General features: G+C 36.8%; 2 protein-coding genes across 2 annotated transcripts; one reads left to right on the top strand and one right to left on the bottom strand.

Annotated features, from left to right (window-relative positions):
- The first annotated feature begins 1465 nt into the window (after positions 1-1465).
- LOC110802997 (pectinesterase) lies at positions 1466-4285 on the top strand. The gene is made up of 2 exons (XM_022008452.2): positions 1466-2735; positions 3385-4285. Exons 1-2 carry the CDS (start codon positions 1664-1666, stop codon positions 4077-4079), a joined length of 1767 nt encoding a protein of 588 aa, XP_021864144.1. The 5' UTR covers positions 1466-1663; the 3' UTR covers positions 4080-4285.
- Positions 4167-17736, bottom strand: LOC110802995 (uncharacterized). Its single transcript, XM_022008450.2, has 12 exons — positions 16737-17736; positions 14745-15021; positions 14387-14572; positions 12882-13019; positions 11664-12116; positions 9323-10598; positions 7992-9226; positions 7336-7523; positions 7068-7223; positions 5768-6002; positions 5055-5368; positions 4167-4832 (listed from the first exon to the last, which is right to left on the bottom strand). The coding sequence occupies exons 1-12, from the start codon at positions 17570-17572 to the stop codon at positions 4526-4528; spliced, it is 5601 nt and encodes a 1866-aa protein (XP_021864142.2). The 5' UTR covers positions 17573-17736; the 3' UTR covers positions 4167-4525.
- Positions 17737-24662: the final 6926 nt, after the last annotated feature.

The raw sequence follows: 24662 nt of genomic DNA, 5'->3' as shown, positions 1-24662 counted from the left end.
ATTTACATTATTATAATAATATTTGAAATAATTGACATTTCCAATCCAAATTTTAATCATCAATAAGATTATTCTTAAATCTCTATGAATATGAACAATGTATCATTATTTTGTATTTGTATTGTATCAAATGTCTAAAACGGCACATTCGTAAATTAAATAGAAATAGATATTCAAAAACATAAAAATTAGTACTTACTGGACTGTGTCTATTTGCTTTTCAGTTTCAATTTCATTCTCAATTTGGTATTGTCCAGTTCTGTGACCAAAAAATCAATAGTTAGGGTTTGGTAAAATCACTACGCAACGAAAATGAACATTAACATAAAATTGATTGAACATTAACATAAAATTGATTGAACATATGTAAATTAAAATGAATTTTATCTACGAAAACTTAAAATAACTTACTCCGTCATGTCTGATTGCTTTTCAGTGCCGATTTTTGGCTCTTCACTAGATCTTCCAGTACTATAGCAAAAAAAATCAGAAGTTAGGGTTTGTTAACATCATAAACCCAAAAAATTGACCATTATAATGAAATTATTTGAACATTATAATGAAAAATACTGAAAATAACTAAATTAAACAAATATTTAACTAATTAAACAGTTGCATGTACGAAATCTGAAATTAAATTACATACGTTTCTTTTTTTTCTTTCGACATCTTCGTTTTTCTGAAATAGAACGAAAATAAGCAAAATTAGATTTCATATTTAGTTCGAAAATAAAATCGAAATATCAGAATCATTTCTAATTACTTACTTTTTGCTTTTCGTTGGATTTTGTAGCTTGTTCATGTCAATTTCATCTCGAATATCCATTTTTCTCCTTTTTTTTCACCAAAAAGAAGGCACAAATTTCTTCTCTTGATATTTTCTGCAAATTCAGCTTAAATAATGAAGATTAGTAGCGGGTTGAAGAGAGAGAAAGTAAATTGAGGTGGTTGCAGGAAGTTTAATGGCGGTTTTAGGAGAGAGAAAGCAATCAACGTAGATGAGTGGGCGGAGGAGAGAGAAAATTTTTTGTGTGCTGAGAATTTGAACGGTTTTCGAAATGATTTTCTTCTTTTTTTATTGTATTTATAGGCGATTCCTGCGCGAAATTATTATCCTCACGTGCCATTTTTAAAAAAAAATTTATCTACCCCACAATGGTAGGGGGTACAACCAACTTGGATGTACCTGGGTATTTTACGAAAAACGACACTGCGCGTCGTTTTGGGCAACGGGTACAGCCATCTTGGCTGTACATGGGTATAACAATTAGGGGTATGTTAAGGACTGAACTAACAAAGTCTCTTGGACGACAACTTTTGTGTTTCTTTTACACAAGGCCCGGTATTTGTAATTTGTTAGGTTTCTTATTATTAATTGGTTATGGTTTAAGAGCTTAATTAGTATTATGGTTGTATAACCCCTGTATTATATATAGATTCGTAATAATACAAGAAAGAAGTCACTATAACATTAATTGCATAATATTTTTTTTGGAAGGGCTTTTCTTTCTTCAAGAAAGGGTTTTTGAAGGGTATCGTTCTTGTTCAGTTGCTTCAAATTCTGAATAAAAACTGCCAAAATCAACGAAACTCTCAATCATAACAAACTTTTGAAAAGCATAATCCACTTTCATCCTCTCTTTCTTTCTTTCTCTCTTCAACAATGGCGGAAACTGCAACAACAACAACAACAACCATATTCAAGAACACCCCGACAAAGAACAGAAACAGAGCAATCTACATCATCCTCTACTTCATCGTCTTCATGGTCTCTGTTTCCGCTATCTTCTTCCTCGCAAAACCCAATTCAAACCTCAAAAAAGGAACTTCCCAAAACCCTATAAATCAACAATCATTAAACCCCATAATCAAAACCGCTTGTTCTTCAACTCTCTACCCTTCTCTCTGCTTCTCCACTCTCTCATCGTCGCCCAACACCACCCTCGACCGCTTCCTCGAGGCCTCGATAAACCGCACAATCGATCTCGTTTCGAGTTCACAGTACGAAATCACCGATTTCTTTGCTCGAAGAGTGCTCAATTTACAGGAAAAGAGTGCATTTAACGACTGTGTTGAGTTGCTTGATCAAACCCAGTACGAATTAGGTCAATCCATGGATGAATTCCGCAAATCTTTCGGTGTTTCTCGCCCGTTTTACGGAGATTTAAAGACCCTTTTGAGCGCTGCCATGACTAACGAGAACACTTGCATTGATGGGTTCTCCGAATTAGAATCAAGATTCCATCACCAAAAACAGAGTCTGAGAATTTATCTTGAGAAGAAATTAAAACCCATTGTTCAGATGATTAGCAATATGTTGGCAATCATAAAACACATGGAAGAAAGATCAAAGCAAGAAAACCGGTTGTTATTGGATAATAACAACCAACCGTTTTCTTCGGTTCGAGGTTCGAAAACCGGGTTTCCGACATGGATGGATAAGAGGGAGAGGAGGTTGATGGGGAGAGGGAATTACAGAATAAAGCCGAATGTTGTGGTTGCGAGTGATGGGAGTGGGAATTACACTACAATTGGGGAAGCAATTAGAATGGCGCCAAATATGAGTTTCAACAGATTTGTGATCAAAATTAAGGCGGGAATTTACAGGGAATATATTGAAATTCCCAGGAATAAGATGAGTATAATGTTGTTTGGAAGTGGGATTAACTCCACTTTTATTACTGGTAACAGGAGTTTTATTAATGGCTATTCAACCTTCACTTCAGCAACTTTGGGTATGTTTCTTTCTCTCTTCTTACTTAGTTTCTCGTCGTTTTCGTGCTTAATTAGTCAGTAATTGCAGTGATTAGCCCAAATTTTGAATAATTTTAGCATAATTCAATGTTGGTTAAGGCGATTCCGGTTTAGTATAATAAGAATGTCAGCTTTAACTACAGGCCTCCAAACTGCCTCCAAAACTACAACGGAACAGTTCTGTGCAAACCTGACAAAACCTTTAAAATCACCCTGATCTCTAGAATTCAAATCAAAATATTTGTGTACAATATAGTTTTCCAGTCAACTGTTTCATATAATCCTGAGAAATAGCTAAAATTTACATATAAAAAAGTGGGTACAGAACTGATTGTGATTCAATCAATGGTTTCGAAATTACAGAGAGTAGAACAGAAACATTGTCAACATTTTTTTGTACAATATGAAGTAGTTTTCAAGCCCAACTGTTTCATATAATCCTGATAAACTGCTAGAATTACATTTAAAAAAGTGGGGTAGAACTGATTGTCATATGTATTGGCTTCAATCCTGCAGCTTTCAACAATTTTATGTACAATATAGTTTTCAAGCCCAACTGTTTCATACAATTTACATTTAAAAAAGTGGTTACAGAACTAATTATGATTTGTATTGGCTTCAATCCTGCAGCTGTAATTGGAGACAGGTTCTTAGCCAGAGACCTAACAGTAGAGAACACAGCAAGTCCTGAGATGTACCAAGCAGTAGCAATCAGAGTGACCTCAAACTCTGCTTTCTTCCGATGCAACTTCACCTCCAATCAGGACACTCTTTACGCCCACTCCTTCCGCCAGTTTTACAGAGAGTGCATCGTTCAAGGCACCATAGACTTCATCTTCGGGAATGCAGCAGCCATCTTTCACAACTGTCAAATATTAGTCAGGAAACCTATTTTAGGGCAGAGCAACATGATCACGGCTCAAAGCAGAGAAGACGAGTTTCAGAACACCGGGTTCTCACTCCACAACTGCACTATTACAGCTGCCCCGGATTTCCCTCTTCCTGACCAAAGACGGTCTTTCACGTTTCTGGGTCGACCATGGAGGAACTTCTCAAGAACAGTCATAATGAGGAGCTATTTGGGTGACCTGATACATCCATTGGGGTGGTCTCAATGGGATCAATACAGCACTTTGGACACTGTAGAGTATATGGAGTACATGAATTATGGACCAGGTGCAGATACCAGAAACAGGGTTAAATGGAAAGGATACAATAAAAACTGTACTGAAGATATGGCAAAGAGATTTACCGTTCGAGCTTTCTTGCATGGTTCTGATGACTGGTTGGAAACTACTGGGTTTCCTCTGTTCCATGATCCATGACAAATACCTGCATAATTGCACTTAGGAAGTAGAAACACAATTTGTATTATACCATTCTTTTACCACACCTTTTGTGTATAACATTCATTTACCATGAAGGAAAACTTCCTTTATTAGCGTAAATAGCTCCGAAGTACAGGCAAAAGTACCTTCTTTCTATCATGTACTCCAGATTCACTACAAGAAATGGAAAAAATTGCTACATCTATTTTCATATATACAAATACAAAAAGCTCTGACTCAAGTTCTATATGTATGCAGTATCTTCTCTTTACGACTTCAAGCATGCGTTCGTTTTCTATAAACATTTGCATGGTACATATTTATTGTGTATAAAGTATCTATCATAACCCTTCACATTTGTTCGAAGCAGATTCTTTACTGTATTTGTATTTTCAAGAGTCACCTCCCACTCTGACAAATTCCATTGCTGAAGGTTATAACCTTTATGCTCGAATTTTTCGAGGAATTCTTTCCCTTTGTACAAGCTGCCTTGGATATAGGGCTACTGCTAATAATAAAGCAAAGAGAAGACCTACTACTCCACAAAACGGCTGGAAGGGGTGCATACCAACGACCCACCATGGAAACTTTGGCGTGTAAACAACAAAACCACCTGATTGTAACACGTAACTGGAAGCTATAAGCCCGGTGCGCACTCCTATGGGAATGAAAAGGCTTCCTTCCTTTCTCAATCGAGCCCCCGCAAGACACATAGATAACAGCCATAGCCCAGGAATAGCTTCCCATGACCTGGGAAATCATGAAACAGGAATGATAAGAACATTGTGGATGACATCAAAAAGAGCAAAGTAATAAAAAAAATCCTAAAAAAACAAGCAAAAGGCATCACAAATTTCACAGAGATAATGGAAAAGCAGACACAGCCATCACCCTTTATATTTTCCATGGGAAATAAAATAGGAGACAGAATAGGAACAGCTTCCAGACCTGTCTCAAACTAAGCAGACATACCTCTGTGATAATGCAAAAGCAAGTCCTGATAAAAGTATTCCAGGATGGTAACCAAGGTCTATTGCTATTTCTTCTAATAACCATGATCTAAAGAGCAGTTCTTCAACAAAAGCAACACCAGCTGCCACTAGAATTGCTTGACCAGCCGAAAGAAACAGCTGGCCATGTGCTTTGATTTTGGCACTAAGAGTCAAGGAAGATGAACCAAGACTTGATGGAAAAGAAAGGTTGACAAGGCCAAGATAAGCATTTAGAGAGTGTATAGTGACAACTAGCATGACTCCTCCAGCCAACCCTATCAAGAAATGTTGCACCTGCATACAAGAGTCTGAGTTAGTAGCAAAAGATAAGCACATTCACAAATTGATGAGAAACAATTGCACCTATTTTGTATTTTTGGGGGGGTGGGGAGCTATCTACTATTCTCCATCCTCCTCCCACCTCGCACTTGACGATAAGGTATGGGTCAGAGAAGAAGGTGAGCTCAGTCACCAACTCGCCACTCAATGATGCCAAAAATATCATGATCATAAATAATAAATTAGAACAGTAACTATAATAATTCATAGTTGCTTCTATTCTGGTTAATGAGTTCTTATTTAAATAGGATAGAGGAATATTAAAGAGTTGCAATAGGAATCACGTCAATCTCTGACAATGCCCAGTGACATCTGATGATACGAGAAGTGACTGCTTCAGCTGTTGACTGATACCTTTTTCGGAGATGTAAAATCCAGCCCGTATTGCTTTAACGGATACTCGTACCCTCGTATTCCCTTGCCCCACTGCATGATGAGTATTGTGACAGCAGCGTAAAGACCAACAACGCAGGCTAGCTCGACAATCCTAGAGGAGTTGTGTGACAACAAATTCTGGAGAAGTGTAGGCAACAGTGGCAACAACACTGGGGACCACAAAACTAGCACCATGCAGGAAAACCCAAGTACCCTGTGAAAGAGAAGACTGGTAAAAAGCACTGTAGGAAAGAAAATACATAACCACAAGAAGTTTACAGCCATGAATACAAAAATGGCTTTTCCAGCCATCCCCCGAAGAAGAAGAAATATAATACGAACAAAAAGAACTGTTACGAAGTATTAGCATCTTAGTTTCATTAGTTCTTTCACTAGCAAACTATTGTAACCCAAATTGTATCAGAAACTATCATCAAATATCTGCAGTACATGCTTCCTCACATCATCAAATATCTGAAGAAGCTAAAAAGATTATGCTGCCCTCGGCGAGTGGTAGAAGACCAGGAACTAAGCACAAATTCTCATTAAGGTCTGATTGCACCACAAACAAATATCATGCTTCCTCACATCAGCTACCAAAACATTATTATCAAATATACAGTACATTCAGGTTGAAAACGTTGCATATATACACGATAAATAATTAACTAATTCAATATTACTATATGCTTCGCTGGACACAGTAATCCATTACGTGAAATAAGTTTAAAGGTAAAAATCTAATATAGACAAAGAAAAGGCCATTTTGTTGAAAATAGTTGGTTAATACACAAACAATTTGGAAGAGTGGGAGGCACTAAGCCTTTGCCAATTTGCATAAATAAATTCTACAGAAGGGAAACAACTCCAAGATGTAAATTTTCACCTTTCTTCTTTTCGTCTACCATGTGCATCGGGCTTGTTGTGAATGGGATTTCAGTACTAAATATTAGGTCGCAACGCAATAGTTCTAGGACAAAGATAGGACTTGCTTAATCATAGGGGGGAAACCTAATTCACATACAATAGGGTGTAAAAGATTCACATACAATGGGGTGTAAAAGATTAGCTAGCTAATGATAATCTTCTATTCTCCAGAAAAGAAGATATATGCAAAGTGTACTTATCCAATGATCTCCCAAAAACGTAATACTAGTACCTAACAAAGCGAAAATCTACCCACAAAAGAAACAAACCAAAAACGCTGGACGCAGTAATTGTGATTCCCACACTTATTCAGTGATTTCAACTTCATTCAAAAAACTTGCAAACATATCACCTGAGTAACAAAGGCTGATCAACAATACGTAAAAATGAGAAAAGCCGGTCTGTTAAACTCATAGCACCACGGAGACCACCCCACAGTAAAGCTAATTTGCTAACAAGTCTTAGCATGCCACCCCTCTCGCCCACTCCTACCAGCATCGCGACGATCCTGATCATGCAATTATGCAATTGATAAAATCAGCACACACACTCAAAAGGAGACAAAAGTGAAAAAGAGGCAGACCAAAATAGAGGAAATATTGACAAAACCACACTCCGACCTTTCTTGATCCACGGCTCCATTTTCTGTAGTAGGGATGACTGGACCGGCAACAGACATTGCTTTTTCAGCAAAGCTAGTTACTATATTACTCTGGTCTTTGCCATCTACTGTCTCCTCCATTCTGACAGTCCCGCTTTTCATACGGTTATCTTCCGATTCACAACCGTCGTTGGCCATGAAATCCTCCTATGACCAAATGAATAGCCAGAAGTCACAAAGAACGGTCAAAACTGTAACAACTAACAACAAAACAAAAGAGTGACCACTAGCCTGTGATAAAACAAACCAAAGTGACTACTGCACACTGTGTGATGGGGGGGGGGGGGGGGGGAGGGGGGATGAAAAAAATAAAAAGTCAGCCTCTCAGACATTTTGACCCTTGAAATTCCACCAGTAGAGGACTCAGACTGGATGTTGCCTGTGCTACTGTTTAACACATAGATTTCATGCTAATTGTTACACGCCAAAATGGAAATATGAATTCATACAAGAGTGAGATTCACTCAAATCTTAGTATAGCTGTATAGGAGATCTTTAAGAAAAAACCAAGACTTATGGATCATTTCAAGTTCTTTCGGATGCCAACCTAAAAATGAAAGTTAAAAGAGATACATCTTGAAAAAAAAAAGAAACTTGAAAACCATAAATAAATACCTCCTGACTTGTTAGAAAAGCAGACGCTCCAAGTGCAGCTGTAAAAGCACCAGCCATGAGAGTGTCCCCATTCAAACCTTTGAATCCAGCCATTTCTTGGTCATCTTGATCATCTGACACTGTAGTAACCTTGTCTCTACTTATATTCTTTCCCGACGTAAGATCATGGTCAATTCCATCAGTAGGGACCTGAATGACCTCTTGTGGAGGTAGATCCTCTGGCTTTAACACATTCGTTTGATCTTGATCCATGTCTAAAGACCCAGCAGGACTATCGCAATATCCAGCTGACAAATCAAAACAATTTCTCAGAGCAGCTAAAATAGAACCCACAATAACACCGACGGGTAACACTTTTTTCAAGTAGCTGGTGTCTTGTACTGCTTTAGATATCACTTCTATGATACGGTTACCATTAATATGCCTACTCCATTCTTGGAAATCAGGCTCAAACCCAGAGAGCACAAGCTTCTGATTATGCTCTACATCATGTTGAATTGCCAAATAGACAGCATCTGCAACTGCTTCCATATCTGCTGCTAAATTAGCATCCATGTCTGCCGTGTCTACAGCATTAAGCCTACGACTAACTTCAACTTTCAGAGAATTAAGCAGAGTGGTCTTAACAAAAAAAATTGACTTGTCCAAATTATTATCTTCCACACTTTTGTCATGCAATTTCTTCATCGACTCTTCTACGGGTTTCTCCAGCCCATCTTTGTCGCAAATGAAATATGTTGGCTCAATAACATTATCTGTAACACTTCCTTTCTGTGGTACTTTGGAATGCTCTTTTGGCTCAATAACATTATCTGCAACACTTCCTTTACGAGGTAGTTTGGAATGCTTTTTTATGTCTTTACTGTCAAATACAGCAACATGTGTTCCACCAGGTTGTTTTAGCAGAAGCAAGTGCCCATTTTCTGGAACACAATCAAGAAGTGTGGTTGCATCCACGTCACCACAATTCATTTTCCGCATCTTTGTCAGAATGAACTGTGGGAGGAACTCTTTGTCTAATGCTGTTACATATGGATTTGATTTTATGTAGAACGAATCTTTGCTAATGTTTGTCATTCTTTCAACATTTTCTTTTGCTGCTCCCGGTTTACTCACAATCAGGATATTATTCTCTTTTCCGGCAGCATAAGTTGGACTATTTTTCACGCCACTGTTGCTATCATGTCCATTAACTGATTCTATTTCCTGATGATTTGTATCTTCCTTCTTTTCCCCTGCATCAAGCTGTGAATCAGTAAGATAACTATAGCAATTAAACAGAAAGATTTTACGAGTCATTAAACAATTAAACAACCTAACTTAAGTCTTACCATCCGTTTGTTTTTCTAGCTGGAGGTCAATATTACTACAATCCTTCTCAATAACTGAACCCTCAGTGGCATCTTTGTTCTCAACTCCTTCATTATCCTTCTCAATAACTGAACCCTCATTGGCATCTTTGTTCTCAACTCCTTCATTATCCTTCTCAATAACTGAACCCTCAGTGGCATCTTTGTTCTCAACTCCTTCATTATCCTTCTCAATAACTGAACCCTCAGTGGCATCTTTGTTCTCAACTCCTTCATTGACTATGCTTTCATTATTTTTCTCCTCCAGCTGAGTAATCATATCTTCAAGGACACCAAAAACACTATTCACAGCCATCTGCGTTGAGTCATCAAACCCTGTCAAAGCATCGAAAGCTTGAGTAACACTGAAAGGAGCTCTATTCTGATCTGGCACAGGTTCCAAATTTTCACCCTCAGTTTTATTCACATCATCTCCTTTTTCCGACATTTGACTATCAGTCATGGGTGGTGATGTTACTTCACTTGTATCTGCAGGTGAATCAGCAGCTGAGCTTGTTTTATTTTGCTCGTCAGTCAAATCTTTGGGCTCCTCAGTTTTACTATCATTATCTCCTTTTTCTGACATTTGACCATCAGAGATGGGTGGTGATGTTACTTCATTTTTATCTGCAGGTGAATCAGCAGCTGAGCTTGATTTATTTTGCTCGTCAGTCAAATCCTTGGGCTCCTCAACTCTCTCAGAGATATCGTTCTCTTTCTGTTTTTTTCCATCATCTTGGGACCTAATACCCGACACAACGTCGGCTTCGGAATTAGTGCCACCAGCACTGCGGCTAGATGAGTTCAATTCGGAAGCGGTCTCAGAACCGTCCCCACCAGATTCAGAAAGTTGTCCAACATTATCAAGTTTTTCATCAGTATTCTGAGAATCATTTGAACTTTTTGTCAATCCTTTATCATCGTCGTGGCTATCCCCTTCTTTAGATTCAGGAATATCAGATTCCACAGATTCTTTTGGCGACCGAGTCTCAATAGCTTCTTCACCAACTTGGTCTGTTTTTGCATTTTCATTTTTAGATTCAGATTGCAAGGCTGCATTTTCTTTGTTCTTCGATTTCAGATCAGATGAAGCATCAGCCTTTTGGTTAACGCTCGGTAGCAAATCAAGATTCAAGTTCTTCCCTGGTGCTTGCATAATTTCAGAAACAGAAGCTGTAAGTTTGCCACGGACATCCTCAGGGACAGCATCCTGCAACGCCGTCATAAGGGTCTCACCTTTACCGACAGCTGATAATACCTGACAAATAAGTGAGCTCCATCATCAGAAAAAAAAAAAAAAATTGAGCATAGTTAATAGTCCACTAAGCGTTAAGGTTGCATGCACTTTGAACTAAGACAATAAAATTAAGATAAGGTCCAGACATATTCGAGACAGAGAAGAGTATAATATTAGAAATTTATAATGACTCAATGTGAAGGGACATTAGCTATAATTGCCACAGAAAACCAGAAAGCAATCAGTGGTGATTTGTTAGAACATGAATATATTTGCTTGATGTATAGGCTCTAAACCTTTTCTCATAATCTTTGATGGCCAGCAGGGTACAGTTCTTTGCACTTCATCATGTACTCAATGGAATAAAAGCACACAAACTTCAAGAAATTCTACCTTAGCCTTAAGGTTTAGTTTTTAGTCTAATAGAAACTGCTAAGTTTTTAAACAAACCTCGTCATAGTCTGCAATACTGTAAACAACATTCCTCTCTTGGTGTTTCAGGGCCTGGCACATGGCTCCTGTCACAAACCCACCAGGTGTGAAGAAGCTTATTGATTTGTCTTTATGCATAAAAATCAATTAAACGACTACTTCAACAAATTTATTTTCACAGTTCTAATTTTGCAGTTGGGGCTTGGGAGGAGATTTTCGGAGCTCTGCTGACCAAAACCCACATAACCTGAAGAGCTTAGAGGCCTAATTAGAAGCTCAAATTGGTTTGTGCACAGCACTTCTATCTCACCAAACTACTTAGTGCTGCTTCAAGCCTTCAATGCTTAAGGCTACAACATTCCAATTACAATAGAGTTGCAACTTGCAAGTGTATCAAATAGGCGATTACTTTGGACAAGAACATACTGAAGCAAACGTCCATAAATACGTACCTGAACCCTGCTGCCCCATCAAATACAGTAACCTAGATACAGAACTAAGCTAATGGAATTGTAAGATGCTCTTTATCTTCCACAAATTCATCAATAAGAACATGTCATATGCCAGTGCCTATAGAGAAACGATACAAGATAACACTTGACTATCAGCATTTCACCAAATTCCAGTTTTAGAAGGGAAATTTAAAAGAGATACCTTCTTCTTGTCCTCTTCTTTTAAAGTACCAGGCATTGACACATCAAGCATATTCATCACAAGCTGTGCTGTCGGAAGCACTTGGCCTGGTTCACCTTCTACTGGACTGGCTTCCATGTCTGTAGCGGGATTTTCATCTTTCGTGCTGCCATGTGGGAAATCACCATGTGTTCCACTAGCATGACTCCCTAGTGAATTCTGATTGAATTTTGAAGGAATACTAACTACAGCATCAGTCTCTATCAGCATCTCCTTCATGGGATCCATATATGCATCTGAAGTTTCTGAACCATCTACTTTGGCCAGATTCAAGAGGCGGTCAGGTCTGCTACTGGTATCAGATGTTTTTCCCTCCACAAGAGCTAAACCTATTGAAGGATTGACAGCCACATCTATATCTTGAAGAAGTGGGTGGCGACCCTTTAGAAGTCCAAGCTCCACCGCTGTGAGCCACTTCATCATACATATATATTCATGAGATATATAGGTGGAGGGGGAAAAAGCAAACAGGATTTTACAAGAATAAAAGAAAGAAACAATTAAAAACAAACTATGCCAGTTCATTCTCCCAAGAAATATTTGCTTGGTTTAAAAAAAAAAAGGACACAACTGATCATCTGACTAATCATTTATGTAGAACAGTATTCTAAATCAAATATATAATATGTGCCATCTATTTCAATAAAGTTGAAAAAGATTTGTACAGTGAAGCTATCAACTTTTGGTTACAATTACGCTGAAAAAAGTCTGTGTAGTGAAGCTTATCAACTTTTGGTTACAATGGTATGACAAAAAGGAAAAGAACATCCAGAGGTGGAAGTGTAAGTTGTATAAATTATAATCCATTTTGAAGGCCTAATTTTTCGAAAATGGAAAACGGTTTTTCTTTTTATTTCCCAAATTATATTACTACAGTGCTACCTGAAGATGATACTTTCACGTCACAACTTTTTCCCCCCCAAGGCAGCAATTTGAGAGTATCTAAATCACTAAATGAACCACCAGTTCACCACCCCCCTCAAATAAAGAATGATATACACCAAAGAATGCAAAATTGGAAATAGAACTGCCTGCCTCATGATTTAGCAACACCCACTCAAGCATATAAATTTTTTCCCACAAAAGTACAACTTCCAAAGAAACTCTGCCAGTGACATCAGGATAGGTACAGGCTAGAAAAGAAACTGAAAATATAAATGAAGCAGAAAATAATCTTACCTCCATTGCCACATGCTCGTACCATGAGATTGCGGTAACATTAGATGGTAAACAAGAACACAGAAGTAAGCTTGTAAATGGATTTTCCGCAATCGACCCACGAGGAATAGAGAACAGCGGCGCAATCCCATTGTCATTCTGGAAGGAGGGGGGGGGGGGGGGGGGATAAACAAAAGTAGCTTTGAGTCCATCATACTACAATTCAGAAGAATATATGCAATATAATGATAGACAAGAGAAGGCATATTTATGGCAAAGACTGTGTTTCCACTTAGCCACTAATGCCAAAGATATACAAATTATCGCTTTTGTGTCTAAAGAAACCAGGAGATATATGGAATTTCTTTACTTATCATTAGACCTCAGTAAGTTATCTAGTCAAGGCCTAAATATTAAACGTATATTTTAAATGGTAGCCCATTGTCAGATGGATATAATATATCTAAAGCCTAGCCCTAAAACATGTATAATTCCCATATACAAGAACTTAACATTATCGAATTCTCATTTTTGTTCTGCGCATAAATTCCACTTTCGCGTTTTTTAACTTCTTTTATAAAGATTTAGTGTTATATTTCTCTCTTTCCTCCCCCAATCCATCCATACCCTCTTCCTGCATTTCATTTCCATAACGGTTAAACATATTGATACATCCCATAGCCAACCTTTGGTTTCTCTCGTATCTATCATACAAATTCAAAGGGAAAAAAACTACTTCACATAGTGTAGTCAAAAAATTGATAAGGGTCTGAGATTGACAGCTGAAAGAAAACATAACAAGATTTATACAGACTAAAAACACGTAGACCCTTGATATTAAAAACAATACTTTTTCCTGACAACATAACACCAACATGAAACCCTTTTGTTTCAAAACAAATCTCGATCAACAATTTTCTCATACCTAATTTAATAGGCCATCCACCCTCAAGAAGTGATTTAAAATACAAACAGAATTGCATTGCGACAGAAAATATATATTTTAAAAAATAAAACAGAACAGCAAAAAGACTTCCTCTGTCCACTATTAATTGGCGGAGAAGTATGGAACACTAGCTGCCACAAATCCAAATTGTGATTGACAGAGGTAAAAGAATAGTGGCATAATCATAAACAGTGACCCCTATTTCTTTCCTAAACATGACTGTAAAGAGTGAAAACACTGATACAATACTAACATGTATTGTTGCTTGACTGCTAGAGATTTAACACACCCTGCAAGGCTATGATACTAAAACTTTATAATACTCATCAATTATAGGGGTTATTTTTAAAAGACTCATTTGGTATTTCAGCATAGTACGAGGGGAGTTGAAAGAACATCCAGAAAGTACTGCATCTCAATATCAGCAGTCCATAAAAAGTATTGCAAGCTAACAACAATCAAAAATTTGAGTAAAAAGTTATCGCAATACCAACATTCGAGTGTAGGTAGCACCATACAAGTTATGTGAAAGAGACCATGTTGACCATCCACTAAACTGCAGTGGCAGAGGAGAACAAACCTGTACAAAAAGTACTGGAACCTTCAGATTCCCCACCAGCTTTCTCGTGCTTGAATTTGAGTAAAAATCTTCTATTGTGTCAAATCCATATGAAACCATGGATATTGCCTTTTCAAAATCACGAACAGATTCAGCTGACAACGCCTTTTCCACATCAAAACCTTTCCTCCTGCCTTGGAAAAGTTGCTGAAACATAAGGCGTTACTTAACATTTGATGCTCTACAGAAAATTGAAGCAAGGAATATACTAGAAAACATCATCTATTAAACTTCACACCATTTACAAAATTGAACCACCATTTTAAGAACAGGTCAAAAAATTAATACAGCACAAGTTATTAGCAAAATAGAAGTCTACCTTATTAGACTTTAAGATATCTATCAAGCCTTCAGTGAGCTTATTATCAATTGTATAGCAGTAAGGAGAAGTCCTGGTGGCTTCATCTAAGTCAAAAGGATTATCAATGCATGTAGCAGCTGTAAGAGGGGTCTTCTCCCCAGCTTCAGCAAGGTACTTCGTCAGCATGTTTGCACCATAACCCCAGCCAACCCCTGTGAATGTAGACCATGGTCTTGCCTTGGTGATGAACTGTATAGCCGAGCAAATGTCATCACTATCAGCAGCTGTAAATAACCTAGATATGAAGAAGGTTATGCGACGCATCAGCTTTGTAATAACACAAAATTAACAAGATAAACATCACACCTTCGTAAACACAATAGCAACATTATGAAATCCAAATAGAAAAATTATCAAAAACGAGATCCACAAAAAAAATTGAAAAAGAAACAGCGGCATTTCAGAAAAACAAATTCACAGCTAAAAGAAGATGAGAAGATTTAGAAAATGTTGGCATGCACCACAAAAACGGTCCTTTATGCTTATATTTGTGCACCACATACCCCTTTTCTTAGATGAAAAATTCAAGTCCTTACCTTTGTATTGAGAAAGTTTCTGTAATTTACCCTTTTATAGTAGGACAGGAAATTTCTAGAAAAAATCACTACATAGGCATCAAAACACATTATGCAAAATCTTGGTAGTAGAAGAGTGTTAAGTGAAGATTACTAATTTCGAGTGTAAGAACTATATACATATGTTTGAACCAGATTCCCAGCAAATGCAAGTTATGGATGCCCAAGCCGAGCCCATCATCTCAGTGCACCAAGCTTCCCCCCCCCCCCCCACACACACAGTAGATGCTCCATACAACTTGCCTATATCTTGTTAAAACATAATTAGTAAACCAAGTCCCAATTTACCTGCTGTACTCATGCTGTAAAACTATAAAACACCATACATTCGCTTATACACGTATGGATACTAGGCTATTGTCCTTGGAAAAGGTTGGCAAGCTTGAAAAACTAGAAATATACATGTCACATTGTCACCTAATGCTATATTCTGATGAGGCTACAAGCTGAAGAGAAAGTAACATCAGTTCCAGGCTTCGGGCAACAACGAAGTATTCTATAAAGGTGAACAGTTTGAGTAACATCAGTTCAGGCAACTATATACAAGGTGAAAAGCGGTTGTGACTTATAATTATAAGAGTATTCTAACTCGGTCGAAAAAGCATAGATAAGTAACTGGCTAGGAGACAATGGCATCAGCTTCAAGCTTCTTTGCAATCACATTAGTCCAATAACCAATTTAATGAGCTACATAATCTGATTCAATGACCAAGAATCAGCTGGACAGTCTACCAACATGGGTGTTATCCCGTCCTTCTCGTGCTCCATCTGTTACGGCAAAAACCCGACATGACTGAACACAATCAACCATCAATTGATGACTTCTATACAGACAATCAAGTTTCATCAAGCCAGTTAAATGCCAGGCCACTAAATTCTGAATGCCATGCTACGACCAATTAACCGTTACAATTTGTCATAATTATACACCCCGTGTTAGAAAATCATTTTAACATATGTGAAGTACTCTATTGAAACCAAGAGATGTCTGGAAAAGTTTGTCACTTTGGTTTATGATTAGGCTTTCCAAAATTCCCCTGTTCAAATTGGGATACAGGAAAGTGCCCAAACTCCAAATGACCCCATTCCATAAAAAGCTCCACAAGTTATATCATGTCAAATCCTTAATGTGAGGGGGTAACATATCATCAAACTAACTCTTACAACTCACAAAGCTCCATCCCACTGCGAAATCAGAACTACATTTCCATGTAAGAAAGACTACTTCATTCAAATCCTAGATTGTCAATAAGTAGATGACACTTCACATTATCAATATATTTAAGTACATTAAATCAAAAGCATATACTTCTTGCTATCCAAAAGACACAAAGACCACAATCAATATTACATTGAACTCAAATCAACAACTCACCGAGCAGTGGTCAGAGGAGAACCGGCGCACCCTCGAGGATTCATAACAACAGGAAACAACCCCCGTCGCAAGCATTCCCTCACAACAGACCTCACATTATCATCCATACTACCCTTTGCAGTCCCAGGGATCAACAAAACAGTAGTATCCAAACCACGCTCTTCCCTCAAATCCAATTTAGAAGGCCAATCCAAGGATAACACACCACCATCATCAGTCCCAATACAAACCCTCTGATACTCAAACCCCCCATTTTCTGTCCCCTCCACCGCCTTACCACCGCCATCTTCACTCTTTAGCTGAATCCTCCCACTGTCTAACCTAACATAATGCTTCTCCTCCTTCACTAATCTCTCGCTCACATCCTCCGCATACTCCTCTCCTCCTCCACCGCCACCGCCACCGCCACCGCCTTCGAACGAAATCGAAGGGCACCGCAGAAGAACAAACCGATTAAATGGAGTAGGGCTCGAAAAAAGAATCCACTCGCCAATATCTGCAACCCTAGAATTCAAATCCGGATCCAAATTCGAACTCGATTTAGGATTTTTGGGTTTGAGGTTAGAGATAGAGAGCGCGAAGGCGGAAGCAAACCCTAGAGCAGCAGCAGGCGGGACCCAATTGAGAGTAGGAGGAAGAAGAGATAGAAAATCGAAAGCAGAAGAAGGTTCTAAAGCGTTTCGAGGAGGTAAGAGAAGCTTGGAATTGCGCTTCAATCGGCGTTTCCTCCATAGACGAAACTCCCGGTTTCGAAACGTGGAATGCAGGAGGTGCGAGGTTGAAGGAGAGAAGAGGGTGGGGTTAGGATTGATTTGAGATGGAATGAAGATCGCCATTGAAGAATGAAGAAGAGAGAGAAAGTGAGGTTGATGATGATAACTCTGATAAGAGGAAACTTCGAGAGAAAAATGGCGGGTATTTGGAGAAGTGTGGGGGAGAATGGAGACCAATGACGTGGCACGTGGAGAGCATGGACGGTTAAGGGAAAGGGTGACTATTTGGATTTTGCCACAACCTTCTCAACGGTCCATAAGTTAAAGGAATTAACTAACCTTAAAAATCTAGATTTTTTGTGGGCTTACTAAAATTTTAAAAATCATTATTATATCATTAATTAATGGTGTGGCGTGTTCATCTTCACAATATGAATTGATGAAGAGAGCAACATAGGTGTTTATAGCGTGCCCAACAATTGCATATTTTTGTCTCCACTCTTTCGGCAGAGTCTATTTGATTGGGCGAATTATATATTGTTAATTGATTTGACTAATTCCTCCTAAGATTAGATATTTGATCCTTTATTCCATTAATGATTAATCTGATGAAAAGGAGTATTAAGTGACGGTTCGCGGTTGTATCTAGGTTCGAAAACTATCGATGATGAACAATGGTAGGGACTTCCGGTAGTGGTGGACTTTTTTTCATGGATGTTGTTGATATCGATCATAACATAATGATGATATAGATGTGAGGAAGAAGATGAACAGTACCGAAACCTCATGCCAAAAAAAATAGACCATAATAATAGTATTAAGTAACTCTTCAGAAATATGATATGATAGTTCTATGATGAGGAGGAAGAGATGAAGGAAATTTGAGAAAAGGTCCAGACATTGTTGGTTATCGCGACCTACTTCAAATAACCAAAGTAATTAAGTATAGAACCGAGAATAGTGGACATATATATTTTTCTAAGGAATGAATTCCACAGTTTCTTCTCTACTCCAGCACATGTTTTTTTTTTCTCCATTTATCCTCTCATTTCCAATGTAAATTTTTCTTATAAGGAATCGAAAAATAAAAAAATTACAATTGTGTCTTCCTTTGTAAAGTTTTTCGTGAAAACTTAATATATATTAGTCATTTTCCCTGTAAAAATGTTTTGCATTCAAGAGTTTGCTCAAGTTTATATCAGAGATATACCCGGTGGTATATATCGCGGGTATTTTAGAAAAATCGCATAAAACAAGGGTTATTTTATTAATGTCACGTCCAAGTTGCTAATGGAGTTTCCAAAGAGAATGAAGTTATTTTAACACAAATGTTGTACTTTTTTTAACGTAAATATTGCATCAAAAACCACAAATGTTTTACTTGTAAAAGCATAATTCACATTAAAAAAAAAAAAAAAACTTTCCATTATTAAAAGTTTGTCATTGACACTTGCAAAAATTTATATATCAAATATTGCTTAGAAATTTCTCCAAATTTGTTGCGTTAAAATAAATAATAGAATTAGGTAGACTCGCATAACAAAACAATGATAGTTGTATGTTATGTAGGCTGATCCAATTCATACCTTTGGATGATATTACTAGGTAAGGTTGTCAAATGGGGTCGTTGTTTGGTTACGGATCGGGTGTAATTGATTTTTTTTTTTTTTGTGCAGGATTATTGTGCTCATGCGGATTAAATGGATGAATTTATTTTTACAGGTGACTTTGATTTTTATCAGATTTCGGTTAGATCGTGTCACTTTTTGACAGCCCTTATTAATACTTAGGTCTCACATTTCATTGGGCTGACTTCTGTACATAGTTACAAACTATATACTTGCAAACTTTGGGCCCCAGGCCCTAAGATTAAAGCTTTATTTGTCCACAATTGAGCAGCCCATGTTCCGATTAGCCCATTGGTTTGTTTAGAAACAATAATGGAGTAGAGCATGTAACAATTAACTGACTAACATGTCTTTAGCCATCCTCTAAATTTTTGAAAAGAAAATTAGCAAAACTTTCCTACTCTATTATTGTAGTAGTGTTTATTGAATTAGAGGTGGCGGGAACGAAGGCGGGTTTCCGGTAATCGGACTACATATGTCGGTTTCTTAATCTGGTAAAATCGATTGTACTCACTTAACCGAACCGATGATCAAGAAGCCAGAGTAATGTTGAATATTGAATTTTCACAAAAAGTATATGTAAATAATCTATGGACTTAAAACGACTCGACAAAAATTAAATGACTCATCACTCGAATATGACTTGAACTCATCAGAATGAAACGACCCGTTTGAGAAACTGTAGGTTAATAAATATCTAAAATAGGTCAATTACATCTTGATCTAGTCAAAAGCTAACAAGTTAGAAACAATTAAGTAATCGGATTTGCATGCATAGATCCTTGGTCTATGACTAGCTCAAGCACATGCCTTTGGCTAAAGTGTCAAAATCAGTTAAACATTTTATATATAATTTTAATTGGAACATGTTATTGTAATTCGTCATCTAATCATTGTAATCTAACCAAACTAGTTTGTTTATAATAATTAGTTGATACTAATGATAGAACAATTGAAACATTGCTAAACAATTTCAAATCAAAAAACCCACGAAATTAGTATGGTAACCGTCCATTTAGTACTAGTATAGTACTCCGTAGTATGTTTCTTTGTCATTATATTATTACATATGCTAGTCTTAAATTCTTAATCATTTCAATTAGCATCAAAAAAGAAAATTCAACAAGACTAATTTTCAATAAGTTTTGCCAGCCTTCTCTCATGCATGGCAGTGCGATCTATTCACCTGATTTTTACTTATCTGAACATATTTATCCGACTTTTTTGAAAATTGAACATGGATAATCCAAATTAGACCCTAAAAAACAAAGTTAAAACGTTGTTGTTGACCCTAAAGTTTTGATGATGACAAAGCAAACTCCTGACAATTGGTTAAGTTATGTTGCATAATAGGTTCCGAGATCCTTAGTGGGATAATGCTAAGTTAAGGAGATCCTGAGTTAGATAAACTAAGCAACGTGGAATATAAGCAAGTAATTGATCCATGTCAGACACTACATTGAAGATATAATCATTAAGCAAGTTTACAAAGGCGAGATCCTTAGGCGAGTTCCTAAGGCGAGATCCTCATATATTATGTGGATCCTCGATGTTCCAGAGAAGGAACAAATTGGGAAGACTTCGAGTGAAGCTTCTAAAGGTGCAACATGAAGACTACAACATATGAGTTTATGTTTAGGATTTATGTAAGTATTTAATATTGTTTATACGTAATTTGGAACGAAAGGAACCTAAGTATTTTGGTACGTTTTAAATTGAAATATATTAACTGTAATTATAAAAGAGTTTTAATTTGGAAAATCTTTGTTAATAAATAAAATGAATTTAATTAATAAATGTAAACATAGGATTCTGTTTTCATTCTCCTTGTTTCTCAAGCAAAAGATTTTCCATGATCCTTAAAACTCTCCCACGTATTTCTGTTTAAACGTGCAAGTAGTGTTTTGATTTGGTCTCCCTGTTTCTCTCCAACTATGCCCACGTTACTGAGCAGTAACAGTTAGTGGGTAGTTGAGGAGAACATGGGTATCCAACCTTGGGTAAAACTCCTCTATAAAAGGAGAAGAGTTTTGGCTTTTCAAAACACAACTGATTTCTACAAAATCTATCTTAAAGAGCTTAAACGTTTTAAAAGAATCAGTTGGCAAAATAGAGTGTTCCTTGAGTTCCTTATTACTATAAGATTTATTACGTACTAGAGTTTATCTATCATATTGTATCTTGGGTTTAAGGATTGAGTGATCCTTGAGTGACTTAGAGTTAAGTCAAAGAGAGAAAGAGCGACTAAGAGTTTAGTCAAAGAGAGAAACAGTGACTTAGAGTTAAGTCAAAGAGAAAAGGAGCGACTTAGAGTTAAGCCAGAGAGAGAAAGAGTAGCACAGTAATCGAAGGGGATTGCTGTGGGAAACTCGTGTTCGAGAGGAACTCGAGTTAAAGAGTGTATTTGTAATAGAGTTATTGCATTAATACAAAAGAGTAGTGAGGTTCTTCTTGATTAGGGTCAAGAAGGTTCCTCCGTTTTATATCTTTCTTCGCTCATTGTTCTCAGTCTCTTTATTGCTTAAATTCCGCAAGAAACTTACTCAAGTTCCCAAGAAACAATTCACCCCCCCCTCTTGTCAAGTGTTCCTACTGAACTATCAGTTGGTATCAGAGCAGGATCTCACAAAAATACACACTACAAGAAAATGACTATTTAGCGACGGATTTTTGTAACCGTACAAATATCGGTTGCTAAATTACTACTGGTCAAGTGTCAGTCGCCACTTTGGTACGGAAGTATTTTCGGTCCCTATTTAGCTTCGGATTATCATTCAGTCACAACAATCTGTAACAAATTACCTACCAAGCATACGTTGGTCACTAATTATTTACTGAAATAATTTTAGTCACTATTTAATTACCAACAAAATTTCAGTCACAAATTTTAGTCACTAAATAGTTACAGAAATACTTTTTAGTCACTATTTTGATATAGAACAATTTCAATCCCCATATAGCGACAGACACGATTTCAGTCGCAATACGTTAGTCACAAAACAAGGACTAGCTAATTTTCTGTCACTTATTAGTTACAGTTAATGTTCTGTCACAAATTCCAGTCGCAATTTTATTACCAACTAAATTTCAGTCACTAATTAAACATTGAATAACTTATGGTCCCTATTCCACTACGAAGATAATATTGACTATAAATTTTTGATTGAAATAACACATGAGTGTGCTTGTACGTACTGTAGGCACAAAAAAATTGTCCACGTGCCACGTTGGATATTATTTGGGTCAAAAGTCAAAGTAGTGACTCGAAAATCATTTGACGATTTATTAAATTAATTGATTTGGATTCTCATATTAATTTAGCCAATTTTAGTTATTTTAACAAAACCCAGATATTTTTAATGCTTAAACCTGACAAAATAGGTTAAACTGCTATAAACGGGTCATGACTATTAAGTCCGATTCAAGAAGCCCAAAACACATAAAACCCTAAAACCTCTTGCACTCTATAAATACAAGATTTCCATCTCATTTCAGGGGGAGAGGAGATGTTATTCCAGTAGGAACACGCACAAGAGGGGGGGGGTGAATTGTAATTAGAACTTTGATAAAGTTTCTTGCGGAACTTTAAGAAACAATCAAGGAACTGAGAATAGAGAAGATAATAACAACAATTGTGAAAACTTCTTGATACTAATCAAGAAGAGAATTCTTTTATTATGGTAATGCCTCGATTACAATAATCTCTCCAACACAAGTTCCTCTCAAACTCGTGTTTCTCACAGTAATCTACTTCGATTACAACTTCTTAACTTCTCTCTCTCAGACTTAAACTCTAAGTCTAAACAGGATAACTCTATCCTTACTAATACAAAATACAATTCGTGTTTGGATAACTCTAGATATTAATAATGCTTTTGTGTGGATATAAGGAACTTAGGAACTTTAAATTAGCTAGGACACAAACTGTTTTAGAAAATTTTAGACAAAACGTTTTTAGGAAAGCAAGAACTCTCAGAATGTTTGTGTACTTTAAACCAAAAACGATTTCCCTTTTATAGTGTTTATCCTTAGGGTTAGTTCCCTTCAAAACCTCAACTGCTAACTGCCAGCACTTTGGTCTCCACGTCCCTTGACTTGAGGAACAAGGGGAAGACCACTTCCCACGTTTAGCCATAAAGCAGTTAGTGGTTTGACTCAATCAAACCCTAAAATATTTCTTTAAAACAGATTTTATTTATCTACAAAAACTTAGGAGAATTTTTAGGAAAATAAGTTTTGTTTAAATAAAATAAAACGCAAATCTATTTTATATTAAATATGTAAAACTTGTTTTTATTTATGTAAATGTTTTCCATAAAAATTGCTTCCAATAAAATAAATGGCCTAATTAAATCATAAGTTCCTTGAGTACTCTATATACCATTAGCATAATTAATATTTACATAAAATTCTAAGTACAGTAGACTACCTAGACTTTATGTCTTCCCTTTGTCTGGAACTTGCAACTCAGAAGCTTCAGACGTTCCAGCTAAGGAACATTGATGAGTTCCTCTCTTGCTAATACAGGAACTCTTGGCTATGAGTCTGTAATAGTTCTTGTGGATATTTGGAACTCTTGATATGTAACTGTGTTGCTCCTCTTGTGACTTCAAACTGGAACAGATACAACTTCCAGCTCTGGAACTCCAGTGACTGTTCCAAGTGTACATCAGGAACTTCACCAGCTTATTCAAGTTCCCATCCGAATAGAAACTTGGGCATTTACCTGTTCAAAGTCATTTAGCAACCATAATCAGGAAGTTTGCAATATGTGTGTGTCATCAACCAAAACTTAGGAACAACAGGAGAAACAGACGGCAAAATCTAAAGTTCTCAAATCTCTCTCTGCCTGTCAAGTTATATAAAACTCTCTCCCTAGAAGAAGAACAACAGGCACTCAAATCAAACGTGTCGTTCCATTCTAGAAGATCAACCTTGGACGAGATCAAGCTCGAAGGCCCTTATTCAAGAAGATCAAACAACCCGTTCGCGAGCAACATCAAATCGACATCAAATTATCCTGGTGGAAGAAGAACAACAAACATACAAAATGACGTGCCGTTCTATTCTACACAAACATTCTTGAACGAGATCAAGCCCGAAGGCCCTTATTCAAGAATCAAATACAATCAGTTCGCGAACCAAATCAAATCAGTTTGTGAGCCAAGTCAAATTCAACGTGGAGATCGAATCAGAGGAACAAATATTAGAGATTGTACCCGAAATACATAAATCAATAAAATATATTTTGTTCACATTATTTTGAGTTTATTACTTTTATAGACTCTGAAATTTGTGTTTACACGTACGTATAAAGTCAATACAAACACGAATTTAACCAAACTATATATTCACGTACGACACGTCAAGTTAAATATATGTAATCTTGCACTACAAAAATGAGAGCCTTTTAGAAACAAAATTTGGCAACTGAGTTATGTACCGTTGCTAAATAGAAACTTATAGTTTTTTTTTTTTGGTTGCCAAGTTAAAATGTTAACAACGATAATTTTATTTGTTGCCATTGAAAACCATTTTTCTTACTATTTGTTGCTAGATGGCATCATATTTCTTATTTATAGCCA

This window comes from Spinacia oleracea, chromosome 2 (assembly GCF_020520425.1).
Source record: "Spinacia oleracea cultivar Varoflay chromosome 2, BTI_SOV_V1, whole genome shotgun sequence".
NCBI lineage: Eukaryota > Viridiplantae > Streptophyta > Magnoliopsida > Caryophyllales > Amaranthaceae > Spinacia > Spinacia oleracea.
Note: the sequence above shows the minus strand (reverse complement) of the source record. Positions and strands in the feature narration are given on the sequence as shown.

What these genes read in the sequence shown, in the direction of transcription:
- LOC110802997 (XM_022008452.2), top strand. Translation starts at nt 1,664, where the DNA reads ATGGCGGAAACTGCAACAACAACAACAACAACCATATTCAAGAACACC. An exon ending in CTTCACTTCAGCAACTTTGG is followed by an intron (nt 2,736 to 3,384) that starts GTATGTTTCTTT and finishes TCAATCCTGCAG; the next exon opens with CTGTAATTGGAGACAGGTTC.
- LOC110802995 (XM_022008450.2), bottom strand. Translation starts at nt 17,572, where the DNA reads ATGGCGATCTTCATTCCATCTCAAATCAATCCTAACCCCACCCTCTTC. An exon ending in ACGAGCATGTGGCAATGGAG is followed by an intron (nt 12,117 to 12,881) that starts GTAAGATTATTT and finishes TGTATGATGAAG; the next exon opens with TGGCTCACAGCGGTGGAGCT. An exon ending in GCTAGAAAAACAAACGGATG is followed by an intron (nt 9,227 to 9,322) that starts GTAAGACTTAAG and finishes AGCTTGATGCAG; the next exon opens with GGGAAAAGAAGGAAGATACA.